At 38.3% G+C, this 18005-nt stretch overlaps 1 protein-coding gene across 3 annotated transcripts in view; it reads right to left on the bottom strand.

The window, feature by feature from the left end:
* LOC306823539 (CUB and sushi domain-containing protein 3-like) overlaps positions 1 to 18005 on the bottom strand; it is a 218788-nt gene that overhangs the window by 3971 nt on the left and 196812 nt on the right. For all 3 annotated transcript variants that reach the window (XM_079343128.1, XM_079343130.1, XM_079343129.1), the window contains exons 61-68: positions 14216 to 14389; positions 13395 to 13468; positions 12065 to 12176; positions 4593 to 4772; positions 4036 to 4101; positions 1880 to 2038; positions 1375 to 1487; positions 507 to 594 (exon numbers count right to left, since the gene is read on the bottom strand). In XM_079343128.1, coding sequence (XP_079199254.1) covers positions 507 to 594; positions 1375 to 1487; positions 1880 to 2038; positions 4036 to 4101; positions 4593 to 4772; positions 12065 to 12176; positions 13395 to 13468; positions 14216 to 14389 — 966 coding nt within the window. The remainder of the gene's footprint in view (positions 1 to 506; positions 595 to 1374; positions 1488 to 1879; positions 2039 to 4035; positions 4102 to 4592; positions 4773 to 12064; positions 12177 to 13394; positions 13469 to 14215; positions 14390 to 18005) is intronic.

The following is an 18005-nucleotide window of genomic DNA, read 5'->3' as shown; positions in this document are numbered from 1 at the left end:
GCAATGTGCTTTTATGTTAAAGGATGTTGTTCATTGAAGTTTACTCAATCGCCCCAACTACTGTTGGGACAAGAGATGGAAATAAGACATAGATTTCAACTTTCATGTTATAAACTGTGGTGAATTTCATTGTCCTTATTAAATAAAAAATACATTTAAATTTGTAATGCAAATGGTCAATGGTGGAAATTGAACGCAGTTTGCTTCAGTTTTGATAAACCCTGCTATGGTTTTATACATCGTCATTGAAGAAGGATTTACAATACTAGGTTTTCATCAGCAAAAAGAAACTTCAATAGATATGTGAGCTTAATCATTTTCTGTATTCTTATAGAATCCCTCGTTAGCTCATTACAGTGATTTTAAGTTAAGATTTAAGTCTTCATTACACCGGTGTAAACGTGCACATTGGATAACACTCAGCTTGCAAACTAAATGTAATGTCCCACATCACACCCGCATGCCTCCAATCGTGATTTAAGGTGAACACATAGAAATACACATACCAACTCTCTGTAGTCCAAACTGTCCATAGTCTTTACCCTGTATGAATCCTTGGAACACATAGCTGCCCCCCTCAGGCTCAGCTGAAACCTGGAGGAGATCATTACACTGAGCTTTAGAGACAATGTGTTGTGCTGCATGACAATGATCATATTTTTCTTGACACTTAAGAGCTTGACGTCTTCCCCACACCACATGAAAACCATGAATATGTTTGCTTAGTACGATAATCACCACATGCTACGTTTAAAAATAACATCTTTGTGTTTGAAACCTCTCTGTAGTGGAAGTAAAGTGTGATATCAACAGCTCATTTATATGCAGTCACCTGTCACACATTGTTATAAATGGATGCTGAAGTTTTTCCCTTTTTTTTTTCCAGAGGAGGACTTTCAATTTCACCAACAAAAACTGTTCTGCAGTTCTTTCAAGTCCCTTAGATGTCAGGTGTGTCGGAGCTTATTCAGCAAAATTGTCAATGTGGGAATGCTCAAGTGCATCCTACAGAGCCCCCATTGATGTACGGCCAATGTAAATACATGGAAACAAACACAGACAATAACCAAGGAAATTACTACTCCATTGGCTGCCGCACTTTCTTCTCATGTGTTGTGTATTTCCCCTTTCTTGGCATAGTAAGTAGAATCATAAAAAAACTCATAATGAGAAAACACTGGCTTGTTTCAAACCGAAGAAAGGCTTATTTTGAGTAGTTTCAGCCCTGTTGCATGCAATATTCTTCTTGTCAGTCTGACTGAACAGGAGATGAATAAATGAATCAATGACAGTAAATTAAAGAAAAGATAGTTAAAGCTTTTGGTTAATTTCAGCTTCATTGGCCAGCTGCTGCAAATTTCTGTGTATACTCACAAATCCATCCATTGCCCAGGTCTCATCAGTAATCCTGTTCAAAGAGCTGTGGGCCAGGGCTCTCATTTGGTACAGCAGGAGCATTAACCGTGCCTCCAGGCGCTTGTACACTCCTACAAGGTGGAGGACGAGAGAGAAAACAAGAAGCGGTGAGAAGAATGAGATGAGGGGAGTAAAGGGAATTAAAAGATTAAAAGAAAAAAAAAAAGAATCAAAAAAGTTGGAAGAAAAAAAACAAAGAAAAGCAAAAGACAAGATGAAAACAGATGACAAATCAGCTGAGGGAGGAACGGTGGAGATGAGTGACTACTTGAGTGGGCAGTAAGTCAGTCAGCCCAGACTAATACATCCGTCTTTAAAGCCAATAGTTAATTTCCACTCTCATGCATGAGATCACTTAGAGATTGACTGATTGACGCACACCAAAATAAATGGAAGTGGCACACAGGTAGTGAGAGAAGGCGAGGGGAGAAGGTGGAAGACAGATGATGTATAGATGACTCACCAGAGAGCAGAAACTCCATGCTGCTGTCCGTTAAAGTTACATTGACTTTTCCTGTCGTGGCATTAAAGCTTGTGACTGTCAAAGTCATTGGCTGTTTCTGGCCTTTGTAATCGTAAGAACCTTTCCAGACAAAATCAGGGGCAAAGACATCGTCTGGAACTTCAGGAGAGAAAGACAAAGAAAAAAAACTAAAATCAGACTATCAACCAACAGCGGCTAACATAAAGATACTGATTAATACCAGTTTTAATTACATTTCCATAATGGCTGAATACTTGTATTCAGACTGCAAAATGGCAATACAATTTGAAATGCAACCAACATATCGCTCATCTGATAGCAGTCTGTTAATTTAATCTGAATATTATCATGCCTCTTATATGCTTTGACAATCCCAATTAATGACAATTATGTACAGTACATTCTGCATGAGATAACTCTTTGCTCCCTGAAAACTTTTCAGATCATTTTAAACTGACAGAACTTTTGCAGCATTTTTAAAGTGCATTATTATCTACTGATAATTATTGGAGTCAATTATGTTCACTGAAAGGTGACTGTAGCAAGTACCTGAACTAAACCTGATAACAGTCAGAATAATTACTATGTTAATACATCGTTTTCTGTTCTTGCTTGCAAAACATTCACAAGTTTTAGAAGTGGAAAGCGGAGTTAGATGTCATATGAAATTATTTTGCGACTCACTGAGCTTGTTAATAGCGTCTTACTCTCTGACTGTTTCAGTGAACACTTAGTTACCTGTATCCGGGAAGAATGTTATAAATGGCAGCAGTAATGTAGGACGTACTTGTTGATCTCATATATTGAAGAAGCAATGCTATAACTCAATCAATCTTTATCAATCAATCAATCAATCAATCTTTATTTGTATAGCGTCAATTCTTAACTCATATCTTCTTAACTCTTAACTATGAGTCTTAACTCCTAACTCATTAACTCATATCACTGATTACATGTACAGCTAAAAGCAGAGTCTACACGCGTGCTAGCTGCTTTGTTAACTGTTCTTTAGTAAAATGTGTAGATGTGAGCTTGATTATGTTGGCAAGCTCATCGTACCTCTACAGAAACATGATTCTGTAGAGGTTCGATGAGCTCACATAGATCTTAGATCAGCATGACAGAAGGACAGTTGCTAAGAAGCCAAATGTCCAAATTACAGTTGTGAAATTGAAGGTTTTTGCCAAGAACAGAAATATTGTGGACTGATAAACTGGCAGAACAACACAAGTGTTCCTGGAGATACACACCAAGGGTGGTTTAAAAAAATAACTATGAAGTCACATGTTGTTCATGTTGTAAAAAGATGTCGTCCATGAAGGGTTTTTTTCCTGTTGAAGTTCAGTAAACAAACACCTAACGAACTGTAGTTAAAACGTTCTATTTATATCATCATAAACAACATAAACTCTTCTGCATTTTTATGCATGTATTATTCTGTAAAAGGGCTGTCCATGTTAACGTGGTAATTGAATTGCGATTAAGGTCTGTCTTTAATTGTCAAACAGACCTTGTGGTACTGCGACCCAAAAGAAGGGTTGTGTAAAAATGGACAGAAGCCAACAGGCACAACCACGAAACCTCTAACATCAACTTTAAAATGTAAAGTAATTAACACATACAATATTTGTAATCGCATTAAAACAATGCCATTATGTCCTTTTCAGCATGAAATGAATCCACCATAGCATCTTTCTGCCGACAGAGTGATGGAAATAACTGACGGTGCAGTGCCCTTGAATGCCTCATTTCACTTTGAAGAATTCACATCCAGCTCCGTTGACGAGGCAAAAGTAATAGCCACCTTATGACGTTAAACGTTTGATCAACTGGAAATTCTTTATTTTCTTATAATATAAAAGCAGGTTTAATCCAAACATTTATTACATTAAGTTTAGCTTACACAAAATAAAACCATTTCAAACATGCAATAAAAAATGTGATTAACTATTGAATTTTGGGGATGAATTACCTTTTACCTTTTTATTCTTTGTTTAAACTTTTTATTACAGATAAAGTTAAACATATGACTCTATCAAAGAAAGGTAACAGATCCTGCAGTCTTTCATGCAAATGCTACACAGCTGGTTTTATGCTAATTCCTCTTCAGCATCTTGTGCAAGTTCAAAACTCACCATTTATTTTTGGGCTTGGTGTTCCTGGTACAGGTTTGACAGTTTTCTCATGTGATTTGGAACCGACTGCAGAAGAACATAAATATGTATGTCACAAAGATGTCGTGATAGACAGCCAGGCTTAACAGTTGTAGGATGTTGAAAACGTATTTGCAACATGCCTGCTGCATTAAACTTTTCCTCTATTTGGAAAGATCTATGGTGACACCGTTCTCACAAACTCTGAGAAATCAGTACACACTAAAACAGAATCTAACCAGGCATGCTGCAATTAGCCGACAGAACATTGACAAGGTGTGTTTACAGGGAACATCACAGAAACCACAGTGTCTCATTATATTTGATTAGTGTTTTATCTGACTTAACTATCAGGGAACAGTGGAGCAAATGTCACAAAGACAGATTTTGAAGCGCATAGGGTATTCACACATGGTTACACTCCTCTAACCCCTCTACCCTCCATCTTTATTCATCTGCAAATATCCCCTCAGTCATTTTTACTTTTCCTTCTTTTGCCAACTCTTTCATCCGCCCCCACACCTCTGCCAACCACGTACCTCTGCACACAGGCACCTTGCCAGTCCAGCTAGCGTCGGAGCGGCAGACCCGATGCTCTGAACCCCCGGAGAGGAAATAACCTGGCTGACAGGTGTACACCAGAGTGTAACCGTAGGAGGGCAGGTCTAGACCCACGACGTCGGCGTTGGCCGGGCTCCGCGGCTGCTTGCAGGAGTGAGCTGAAGAGGAAGCAGTGGGCAGACACATTAGTACAAACACATCTATCTTCACACACACATTCAAGGGGAGACGAAAACACAGAGTCAAACATACACACACGAGGAAGTACAGATAGACAGGGAGATAATTAAGCACTCACTTGGGGGAGAGAGATGGAGGGGTTGGGGAGGTCAGAAAAAGGAAGTGCACAGATTTTATAATTTAACTGAGTCTGGGCAGCTATTAGGGAGCATATTGAAACTTTAGTATGTCTCGTTCCATTCTAATATTAAAATGGCAACCTGTGGCTTGGGAGATACACTTCTCAATTTAAAATGAATTTGCCTGCAAAACAAGAACTGAATTTAAATAAAATAATTACTCTTTGGATAATCATAATCATTTACCTATATCCTTGATCTCATTTGAGTAGCAATTTAAAAACTATCCATACGGAAGCCAAGGTTGAGACAGAAGTAGAAAAAGCTCACCAGTGGTCTTGCAAAGCATTGTTTGAGTGATGTCATTTTAAATCTTAGGGAGTATTTTCCATTATGAGTGGGAAAATATACAGTAGTGTGCAAGGTCACTTGTGAACGCTTGAAGCACAAGGCTGATTGAAATGTCAGTAAGTGCCCAACATTTCGCTAAGATTCATTCATGTGGCTTACAAGGGAAAGTGAGCTCACTAAAAAAACCTTTCAAACATATGCCTTGTTGTTCTGGAGTTTTTCCAGACTCTGATTCATATTTGACCTTCTTGGCTCAGAATTACTTAGCTTATCAAATGACTCCATCTCAAAAAGCTGAAAGGTATAGTGACATGCTAATCTCAGGTAGCGCTGTAAAGCTTTCACTGAATCAGAAACTTGAGACAAAAGCTGTTATTGCTCTGTTGCCAAAACACCCTCTGCTTATAGAACATATTAAATATGTTCATTCGCTCATGAGTGGGTTGAGTATACTTAGTCTAATTTTTCACATCAACAAACCCAACAAAACAAAATATTATGCAAATCACTTTGCACCACCAAAACACAGAGGGGTTGAACATTCAGGCTCTGAGGCGTCAACAATAATGTGAAAATAGCTAAATTATTTTCAGGTTGTGAATGAAAGAATATGTTGCCAGATGTCAAATGGGAGACAGCTGCGACTGAGTCAAAGCTCCAAATGGGTCCTTCATGGTGTCTTAATGGCATTAGAGGCAATAAGGCGGCAAACGATGCCAGAATGAAACCCAGTTTCTGGGCTTTATAAAAGATCAAGGTTGGTTGTTTTCCATCCGAGTACGTCAGAGGTGGGACATAACAAAGAGATCCTTTATTCCTTTTCTAAAAAGGAGTCATGTGTTTTTACTCAAATTTCCAGTTTTTTGACAACCTTATAGTTTTACGCCGACATTTCAACACAGTCCTTTTTTACACCTACGTTTTTCAAATGACCTTTTACAATATTTATTGATTTCCTGGATGCATCCAAAGATTTCAGTGAATCATGTTATATTGTTTATGAAATCATAAAAACCGAAGGGGCCCTTCTGATCTACAGAGAATATTGCATTAAAGGGGGCAGGCTTAGCAGAACCATTCTCAGTGACTAATGGGGTCCATCAAGGTGGAATTCTGTCACCTCTCCTGTTTAGGATCTTTCTGAAAATATAAAAGCTTGTAAGACTGAATGTACGATGGGAGATAGACCCACCTGATATATGGTGATGACTTAGTCATCTTGTCACACTATAGTGACGACTTCACAGATCCTGCTCTTGCTGTGTTAGGCAGTATGACAGTATGTTAAAAGACTCAAAATGATAGCAGAAACCAAAGATGGTCAGAAGCAACATTTTCCTTGTTTAAGTCAGTCTTTAAGTCTTGCACAAGCTAGATTATGTTTGCAGGCACATTTCCAAAATGCGCAGAAAAAGTAAAAAAAAAGGGCTTTTGATAGCTTACTGTACCCCACATTATACTGCTCACTTGTGGTGCAATTAAAGTCAAACTAAAATGGAAACATTGCAGGGGGCACATAAAGATGCATTTAGGATCTTTCTCAAATTACCAAGATGGGTAATGAAGTTCTAATAAGGTGTCATGCTGTACTTATCACTGTATGTACAAATGTTTAAAAAATGAGTCATATCGGTGCTAACTCAGCCCACATAAGTGACATAATCTACTCCTTTGATTACTGTGAACATGTGAATGATCCTATTGTCATTGTATCACATTTATATTTATGGAACTTTTTTTATGCTGATATGGACATATGGCTCTGAAATTAAGTATAATAATGAAGTTAATGTAAAGTAAGCTTAAAAAGGTATTGTAGTTTTACTTTTAAGTCTTTGAGGAGGTATTATCCATCATTTGTATTTGGCATTATGGCATTATGATACACCGCCTTCTCAAAATTAAAACATTTTCTTCATTAAAGGTATGGAAAATAATATTAATAAAGAATATATAATTTCTTGGCATGTCTCGTGGATATTCCATCGATCATACTAACATGTAGAATGATGTTTTGTGAACAAGATATCTGCATCCGAAACAGAGAAGATATAGCGATATTGATGAAAGTTAACCCGCCACCATCCAACTGGAGACGTTTCCAAACTGACATGGAACAGAACAAATGTTCATTATTCTTTTTATTTTATTTGAAGTAAGACATCATTAGGTTTGATAGTCTCACAAATATGAGGCGAGGTCCAGTTTGCATAGAATGGAATTCTCCAGCAGAAATGTCAATGGCTGCTTTTACCTTCATACTTTGAGCTGAGCACATATCAGATACTGCAGCACAGACGTTGACTTAGTTCTTTTCTGACATAATTATCTGCACTGCATAAATCAATAAATAAGAAAAGTCTTTGAACATTAAGTGCATTAAGTTAAAGATGCATGCTAAAACCCAGCAGTTAATGTTTACATGTCGTATAGCCACTGAAACACAGGCCATAAGTACATAAGAGGTTTTTTTTTAGTTTTTTTTTAGGAGTTGATAAATTGTTCTTGGGGTAATCTAACTTGTTAACTATTTATACTGCACAGCACAAGAACAAACTGATTTGTAGAGTTTGTTGTAGCTATAAAGTCTTGGGACTGAAATAAATAAATAATAAATAATTAAATAATTCAGTCAACCGCCTCCTCGCTTCCTGAGCACCAGTCTAAGCAACCCATTTAAGATGACAAACTGTCAGCACATGTCCAGAGTGGTTGTAGAGTTTGTAGACCATGAATGCAGAAGACACTTACAAGGCCCATGAATTGTTGTATCAAAGACATGTCATATCCTTCATCAAGTTATGTTGACAGTACCATGTTTATTTAGACTTCAAACAGCACAACGGCTCTTTCTCTTGAGATTACATCAGGCCTCAAAAGACACTTTTGCTTCTTCTGTCACACAACAACATGTAGTGTTCTTCGTTCAACTTGATATCTCTGATAGAGACAGACTGCATTAGTTAAGGCTCCAGACAGATGGAGACAGATAAAGGCGGACAAACAGAGACAGCCTGGCTGATGGAGGTCGGCCAGCTACAGACAGAACAGCAAGGGCACAAGAAGGAGCACAAAGTTAACTTTTTAATTTTAACATTGTATTACTTTCTTTTCTTTTCTTTACTCTTCATGCTTTTAGTTTGGTAACTAACACAGCATTAACACTGGTAGTGTTTTATTTCAAGCTTAGGCTCAACCAGAAACCTCCTGAACTCGTTAAAATTGTCACCCGTGCTCTGAATTTCAAATGTGTATATGCATTGAGGCACAACACTGTTCATTTTTGAGCTTTAATACATTGTAATGAGCTGGACAGAAATGTGTGGGTTTGATATGTGTCGTGTACCCATAAGCACAAACCTTATTAAGATAGAAAGGTAACATGACTGAGCCTCAGTTAAATTAAACTTGACTTGTCCATTGCATCCATTACATGGAGTGCTGTGTTGATAATCCCTTCAGGTTTTTGCTTTCAGCAGCAGAACAAGATTGGTTGGCTTCACGTGTAAATCCATTTTAGGGGCTTCACAGTAACAGAGGACCATTTCATCTTGGAGATAGGTATTTAGAGGATTTATTACTGTTTTGACTGAGGGTCAAAACAGAGTGTTGGATCCATAAAAAAGCACTCATATTGAATGCATATACCTAACCACAGATTCCCCCCTTTGTATTCTGGGCCACACGGGCCTCAGTGTCTGTTTGTCCACTTTCAGGGCCGTGTGAGCAAAAAATGTAAAAAAGAATGTTTTATATCAGCAGAGTTAACATGAATTCATAGTTTTATTTCAAAGCAAAAATACGCAGTAGCCTTTTTGGTTTAACTTTTGTGGATCTTTTTTGGATACTCTCAAAATCAGATGAACTAAAACTAGTAGCAGTTAAATAAATCTGCTCAAGTGTTTCTTCATAAATTTAATTTAAAGGCTGCAGGCTTGATGCAAGAACAACTGATTTTACATGTTACAAGCTGCTCTATATGTCTCTGAAGTTTTGTCTGTGGTTTGTCTAGTGTTTTTTTCAAACGTTCGTCCAGTATCCATCCATCGATCTGTAACATAAGAATGGTTTCTTCCTTGTGCCAGTAACAAGATTATGCTAAAATCAAGGATTACAATAAAATACAAAATGAACACAATATGCTGTACTTGTTGTTTCTACAACTTGGCAGTTGAAGTAGTCATGTTTCATGAAGTCAAAGAGTACTTCTGCTTCCTTCTAAATATATCATCAGATTTTATGTCTGGTTGCTAGTAGAAAATCAGGTGATTTAAGGCTTAATTTAAAGTTTCCTTGAAAAAGAAATCTGATCAAATTGAGATTTTATTCACGTTTGGATTCCTAGTATCCGGTAACCGTCAGAGATACATGTCTTTAGTTTAATTCCAGCAGTTAACAAGGACAGCGCGAGGGCAGAGGAAAATCAATACATTTTTCAAACCACCAGCGTCGATGGAGCAGAGCCAGAGAGCAGCTCCTGACACACTGCACCCTCAGCAGAGACAGACAAACCTGACGTGGAGACTGCACCTGCTGAACCGACGCGCACGGTAAGTTAAAAGCATCAAAGGATTTGGATCCTGAATGAAATCTGGACTTGCTGTCAGACTGCCATCTCAGTGGGCGGCTTTGCAGCACGGTTATATGAAATGAAACATGTTGTTTTATGTTTTCCACTATGAAAATATATGACTGCTATTTTGTACACAAATCCATTAGTAAAGGAAAATACAGGAAGCTCGCAGTGCAGGACATTCAAACTGAAATATATGCATGGGTATTTAAAATGGTATCTGTTGTTCTAATTAGCAAGCCCACTTTTAAGTCATGAAAATATCTTATATATGTATTCATCAACACATTTTCGACAAGGTTTGTGCATTGAATACAAAACAACACCGCCTTTCAGAAAATAACATAGAGTTACGTCTACCTGGCCGGATGTCTCTATGCAAGTAGAGTCTGTTAACATACAGTACATTGGTTTCATCAGTTGATGACCACAAGGTCTTCCATATACCCTTTTATACAGCTCTAGTCGTCATATTTAAACATGTTGCATGCCCATACATTTGACCATCCTCAATCAGCAGTGAAGAATGGATTTGACTCCTGATCTCCGCTTGTGTCTCTGCCCTGCCCAGCAGCAGCCTGCTAAGATGCTGCAGATAAAAATGTCTTCCAACGACTTTTCAAAAAGCAACGCTACAATCTTCACATATATTTCCATAATAATGAAAGTCGCATTAATATGCATTAGGTTTCCTCAGAGGGGAATCAAGACAACTGGTTGTTGATGACTTGAAAGTGACTTTAAGGAAATAAAATATCAAAGATTATTGTTTATCCCCTCAGTTAGGGGTCCATTTTCCATTTCTGTTGAATTATCATGTTTACTGGTATTTTCTTTTGGCACAGAGAAAATGTGTGTTTCACAGGACTGGGCCATCACTTTCACAGACTTTGACAGATGTGCATGCATAAAGCAGAGAGGAAGAGACTGTGTATGATCTACATGTATCAAAATAAATACAATAAATCAATTAGGGGGCCTCTGGTAGCCTAGTGGTTAGAGTGAGCGCTACATGTACGGAGGCTATGGCATGACTTTGCCAACTCCATCCTCCCTGACTTCTATCCACTGTCCTATCTCTAAAGAAGGCATAAAAAAATAGAATGCATGCTATTGGCAGTGCAAATAATATTGTTTGTAGATTCCCTCAATTATATCTTATGTATGAGCTGTTTAAAAATGAATCTGAGAGTTTAATAAATAAATGAAATGTGCCTACACACATTCACTCATTGATCCACTTGTTTCTATAAGGGGAGTCTAAATATTAAAAGAACTTCAAGGCATGACGCAATGCAACAGAACAGGGCAACAAACACCAGCCTCTAAAAAGACCATAAAGATGAATCAACACCTGTCTGAACCAAAAAACCGAACATGATTACCCTCATGAACATGGGATTTAAAGTAATGAACCCATAAGATGCTACTTTAGGTATAGCTAAGTGAAACTAATAAACTGTCTACAGAGTGTATACACAATAAAAGACAGCATGATGCACATAATCATGGATACACAATCCCTTTAAAACGTCCTCCTCCTATTAAAATATACTCTCACAATCACAATTATTGTCAATTTATCACAATTATAACGCCTCACTGCAGAGTAGAACTGGCAGAGAAATAAGGGAAGGTCATGTCCAAGAAAGAAATTCAAGTGGATGTTACATCTTGGTGTTCTTATTAAAATATCATTCCAATCCCCTCATCATCATGCAATTCTGTGACTGCCTATATACATAGTTAGTGTGTAGCTCAGCTAAACGCAGAGTAAAGGGAGAATTGAATTGGGAATATTTTAATTTATATGCTGTATCTGAAAGAAACTCAATAACATCACAACCTTAAAACAAGTACTTGACTTGAGAAAGCGACTTGAAGAAACAGCACAGATTGGTGTTGGTCAACAGTTCAGGTGGTTCAAACACAAATGACAGTAATCACGGTCAACAGCTCTTTCTCAGAATGATGGGGCGGTAGGGTGATTGAGGTGCAAACTGCAATCTACTGGGAGGTCAAAAGTTCGGGCAGGAATGGGTGAAAGAGAGAAGTTGAACTGGAGAAAGACATCAACAGAGGGAGAGTTGAAAAAAATAAATAAAACGTCTCTGAGCAGCCAGCAGTAGAGAAAAAAGAGAGAAAAGATGACAGAAGGGGAAGTGAAAAAACAAAGAGGGTGATATAAAAGATGAAGCCAAAGAGAGCATGGCGAACAATCACTCACGGATACAGGTAGGCTGGGTACCGGTCCAGGTAAGATCAGGCAAACACAGTCTGGTGGTGGATCCTTGCAGTAGGTGTCCCTGTTGGCACTGAAAATCCACTCGGCTGCCCACCTGGCCACAAACAGACAGCACACAAAGAGAGAGTCGATACACTGATGCAAATGCCAATAAGCTCCAAGCATCAAATCTAAAGAGCTTTGAGAAAGTGCAGCACATTAAAGTTCTTTTTTTTTTTTTTTAATGATTACTGTAGAGTGCGGAGGCAGATGGAGGCTATTCCTGGAGGCGATGGCCCATGTGCCTGTTCTCAACTGGTATACAGACATTAGAAAGTGAGGGAACTCCAGGGTACAGATATATGACTGTTGAATGTTACCTGAATAAAGGACGTATTTTGTGCAACCATCTCACCCCAGTTGACCGTTTCCACACAGTGTCGTCAGAGAACGCTCTGATTCAACGCTTTTACCTACTCGCAAAGTTCTACAGTAATGCAGAAAATGCAAGTCTACAGCCATTACAAGCAGTGGTCCACATAACAAGCTGCCTCTGCGTTCATGTGGGACAAATTTCATTTCAAATTCCACAGAATAATGCGGAAAAATTGTTTGCACTTGACTTGAAAGTGACACTTTAAAAGCAACAGGGGAGAAATCTAATGAAACACATTGGCTGAAAGCATCTCAAGGGAGCAACTGAGCACACCGATGTTCATGATATCAACATACTCTACATTTGATGCATTTCAGCAATGCTCCATTTAAACACGCTTGAATAGAAAACATTGCACAATACTTTACATCTATACAGGAACAATGTCTATTCACATACATAATGGCAAAAACATTCAGATTGTTTTCCTCTGTGCAACCACCTGCGATGGATACAAACCCACATCACTGCATACAGTAGCTCTTGCACACACATAACATCATCCAAAGGAATAAATAACTATTCTACCTAGTACATTCATTGGCAACTGTCCATTTTGAAGAACACTTCATACAGATAACCCAGTAGAGCTGGGAGCTTTGAGTGGTACTTTGAGTTGATGCAAACATCTACCTGTGTCTCTGAGGGACAACAGACAGGCTCAAGTATCAACCACTTGGAGATTTGTTGAAGAATGGAATCAATTTAGTGAAGTAGTATCAGAGTATATATGTCAGGATAATCAAGTCCATATAAAATGTGTTGTGATAAGTTTAAATAAGACTTTCTCTAACTGGAAAGTCTCATCAGTCCTGTTTGGCATATATTTTCGGGCACACATTCCCCTCAGATTCATCCAGTTAAAAGATGTCCATAACAGGTTTTTCCACATTTTACCTTAAAGCCTGTCGTGTAATTCATGAAGCCGTGGGCCGGTGTCCCTGGGTTTTCACAAGTAGTTCTTGTGGGCTCTGGAAGAAGGAATCATTGTTATGATGAGCAGGGGAATTGCAGGAGAGCAAAAAAAAAAAGCACAAATATGACGGAGGGGCAATCGCAGATAATGTCGAAGCAATTTCTCTCTTGTGTAACATATACTAGAGGACAATTACTGAAGCCACATGCAAACATGAGCAGAATTACCCTGACATCTTTAGTTTCTTTGACTATGAATTCCTTGGATTTTTAAATATTTTATTAAATATAGACTTTTGAGACTTTTAATCATTGCTGAGACAGAATTTAAAATGAGACACATCCATTTGATAACAAGTTTCTTGGGCCATTAATAATTTCAGCAACACTCTGCTGCAGATATAAAAACCACCCCTGAGGTAACAATATAAAAAATGTATTTCAATCTTGTGATTTAGTTTTGCATTCGCGCCAGATGACAATCCACTGATTGTAGTTCACCTTCAACTGTTTTTGTTATTTATAATATGCTGATAAAGAGAAACCCCACCGAATAATCATTTATTATAATTAGCTTCATAAAATGTCCTGTGATTTTCTTTCATTGACAGCAGAAATACCTGGCATACAAGACTCTTCAATCCTAACTCGTATGTAATGTCTCAAACTCAAACTTCAGGTTTGTGATGAATAAAACAATTGCAAAGCATAAAATGACTGTAAAGTTGACTGAATTGTATTCCTGTATTGACCTATTTATGATGTGGATTATCTGAATAAACACAGATTGAGCTCCAGGTTACCTATACATCGAGGTTGAGATCCGCTCCAGGTGCCGTCGTCCTGGCACATGCGTGTCGCTGATCCGACCAGCACGTAGGAACCAATGCAGCTAAACATCACCTCAGACTTAAAGATGAAACTGCGTCCTTCCCTGTGTCCTTTGGCAGGCACACCAGGGTCTCCACAGAATTTGGCTGCAGGGGCAGAAATGTAGATTATTGCTGATGTGATAAACTGAGGGACAACACATACAGAAGAGAAGCCACTCATATTTCTTGAATTGTTTAACAGCATTGATGCCCGATGTAACTGGCACATTTTACATTTCAACAATTCATCTCTTTTGATTACACATAAGAAACACTACAGTACTCTTACAGGATCAAACCATAATGAACAGTGCCTACAGTGATTCCCACTGATGCCTTGAGCTCTTCCGTTTTCTTTTATATTTGACGTGCTTTTTATTCTGATTAATTTAAGAAACGTACTGTAAAATGATTGCCTTTCTACATTACTTGGTAGGTCTTCATGGACAAAATTATTCAAATTGCACTGACATTTTACTTGTTGCACTAATTCCTCAAGCATTTTCTAATTGCATGTGGGCAGATGTATTGATGTCTCAGTATGAATTGCTCTGTCGAAACATTTTTTTGTTTCTAGCAATCAAACTTGCTGGAGAGTAGTTGAAATAGGTATGTGAGTATTCACATTGGCAGCAAAACGAGAGCTGGGAGGGTCACGGCGCTCAAGTTTAGATCAAAATAATTAGCAAGTGAAATATTAAATTTTCTGACAGGGCCTTGAGGTTTAAACAACTGGAGCCATCTGCTGCCGCTGTTGCTCTTGTATGATATCGCCTTTTTAATGGGACTCCAGCCTCAGCAGATGAAACTCTTTGGATTTTCACTGCTCCCTCTTTCAATTTACTACTTATATTCATCAATTCAAATTGACTGGAATAATTTGGTCTCAGTGGGCTTGATGGGAAAAGTAGTGAGCCATTGAAAAGTATGCCAATGTATAATTCTGTCTATCCTTAATGTATATACAACCATCATTCCACTATAAGAACGCTGGAGAGTAAAAGTCACCTATTAGCCGTGGGAGGTTCAGAAATGCTCCATGTGTGAGAGAGCACAGGATATGCTACAGTAACAGCATTCAGTCACATAGCCAGAGCACTGTGGGATCAAGCCAATAATCAGGCAGGCTGCTTCTCCAGACCTGACATGTGCTGCTGTGTGGAGGGTCTGCAGACAGAGATAAGTTCTTGCTTGCTCTCCTCCTACAAGTCAGGAACCATCAGGGGCTTCCAACAGCCAATCCTGACTTAATGGATATCTGGTAAAAACGGAGATTAGAATCCAGCCTATGCAGGAATGGCTGAATAAAATCATTACTGCAAATGCTGTTATCCCAAAAACAAATCCTTTTTATTCGAAAGGCATGTCTTTGTCTGGATAATATGTTTGTCTAAACTGCAAGTCCCATCTTAAAAAACCATACATTTCTACCCTGCAATACCCAATACCTTGATCGTGTTTGATAGAACAACAAATAAAGATGCAAATATCAGGCGAGATCGCTCATCACTTTTCAAATGACTTTGTAAGGCTTAGTATTCAGATGGCTTTATTTAAAGGGGTGACAATAACGTCCAAACAGGTGACATGCACATCAGTCATAAGCCTCAAGCCGCAGGGAAATAATGTACTGTTTTATGGATATATAAGAGAAATGGCCCCAGGCCGAGCAAAGCTCAGCATCTTTAATGCGCCCATGTGTATGAGAGAGTGTGTGTGTGTGTGTGTGTGTGTGTGTGTGTGTGTGTGTGTGTGTGTGTGTGTGTAGGTGGATGAGTGAAATAAAAAGAGAAAGAGAGCGAGAGCGAGAGCGAGAGACTCGTCTTACTTTTTCTCCCACTCTGACTCTTCTCTTCCTTGATGAATTATCAATGCTTTGAAGCAATCAGTATGCTGAGGCCAGATTCAAAGTTGGGATCACAGTCCCATCCCTGCAGACACATGAACGAGCATTCCCTGACTCTGAATTTTGCTGCTTGCTCTGTGTTTCCCATGTGTTGTGGAAGGGGTATGATTATACATCTTAATTCTGTTTGTCTTCTAACGTTTAAAAAAGTATTCATGTTAAAAATGGACATGCTTCCTGTAGTAGATGCAAGGATTCCTCTGTAGCATCGCCGAACTGTAGTTTAAGAAAAAGTGCTGAACATGAATTATAATCATATTTCTAAATCTAAAACTGTGTCTACTTATAATATGGCTATTAAATATCAAGGTTAAATTTGCATGTATGGTACAACTAAAGGGATTCTTATTATTTCTCCTGTTCGTCTCATTATTTTCTCCCTAAATGGGAAATATCTACAAGAGTTTGTAATGTATTAATTCATACCTGCAGCATATCTTATATCTGCAACTTAGGACGAAAAAACAGTACTGCCCTTTGTGCATTCAGAGTGGGGGTTTATACATGAATGCAGAGTCTATACAGTACTGGTTGGTGTGACAGTTAGCAATGACACAAACCAAAGACACACCTTTTAAGAATGACTTTGCTATTAATAAGGAGCTGCTGCAGAGTGTTCTCCTGACATTTTAATGCATAGATGATGGCCTTTTCTACACCAAATATGATCTTTCCTCCCCATTGTTCTATTTTCTAGACTCATTTATTTCCCAGTATACCTCAGTGATTTATCTCACAATAGCTTCCACTTCCAGCACTGTAGCAGAAAGCTAGCTTTAACAACACTTTTGGGATAACCAGATTTATTCACGAAAGTAAGTTATTAATAATATTAAATGATTTTTTATTGAACAGGGCCCTAAATTTCTATTTTTCACTGGCATTGGACCCTGTGTTCTAGGGCGTACATAATGGAGCTATGAAATGTAATTACAAAAACAAACCTCTGCTGAGACACCATAAACACCATGGTTACATCATGGGCATTAAGGTTACTCACTCACATATCTGCCGGGGAGGTTTTGGGTTTGGGTTTGCTGATGTGGAAAAAGGAATTTAGTATGTTGAGGTATTACAATGCCCATCATAATAGCAGGAAGCAGACATGCTTCATTTACCAAGTGGAACCTTATCCCATTTATGTCCAGATGACATTTTCTACCCATTACAGCAGCTCAGGACCAGGAAAAAAAGATAAATCACTGCATCTCAATAAAACAGGCAATTGGTTACTTAGTGTTGCCAAAGAAGATATCTGGTCGTAACACAAAAATGCAATCCCTTACATTTAAGCAGGCTATAAATCAGATGGCAGTGTCTACTTTGACTTACATGATTACAATGAACGACTAAAGGGTGGCCGTTTAGAGAAGCAATGGCTGCAGGAGGTGTTCTTACTTGCATGGTCACAAACACTAGCAGTCTGTCAGATGGAATTTAGATGTTAAATACTCAAATGGACCATGTTTGCCTGACTAAATACAGCTACAAGCACCACATTCTTTCATCAGTATAAATTACAAAAAAAATAAAAATAAAATAGGCTCGGGGGGTGAGGAGAATTTTTTGGTAATGATCCAACATGTGTTCCTTAAATGCTAAAAATGATCTTATTTCTCTGCAATTCAAAAACTCGTGCCTGAGGTCAGCGATCGTGTGGTTACTTTTTGCTCAAATCATGCATGCACTCATCTGAAAGCAAAGACTCTCTGAAAGAAAGGTCCAATAATCAATCAATACAGCAGGGATTCAAAAGACAAAACAAAAGGGGCTGCCTAAGTTCAACAGTTTCAGTCAAGATGTTCCAATGCAGCA

This window comes from Symphodus melops, assembly GCF_947650265.1.
Source record: "Symphodus melops genome assembly, chromosome: 5".
In the NCBI taxonomy this organism is placed as follows: Eukaryota; Metazoa; Chordata; class Actinopteri; order Labriformes; family Labridae; genus Symphodus; species Symphodus melops.
Note: the sequence above shows the minus strand (reverse complement) of the source record. Positions and strands in the feature narration are given on the sequence as shown.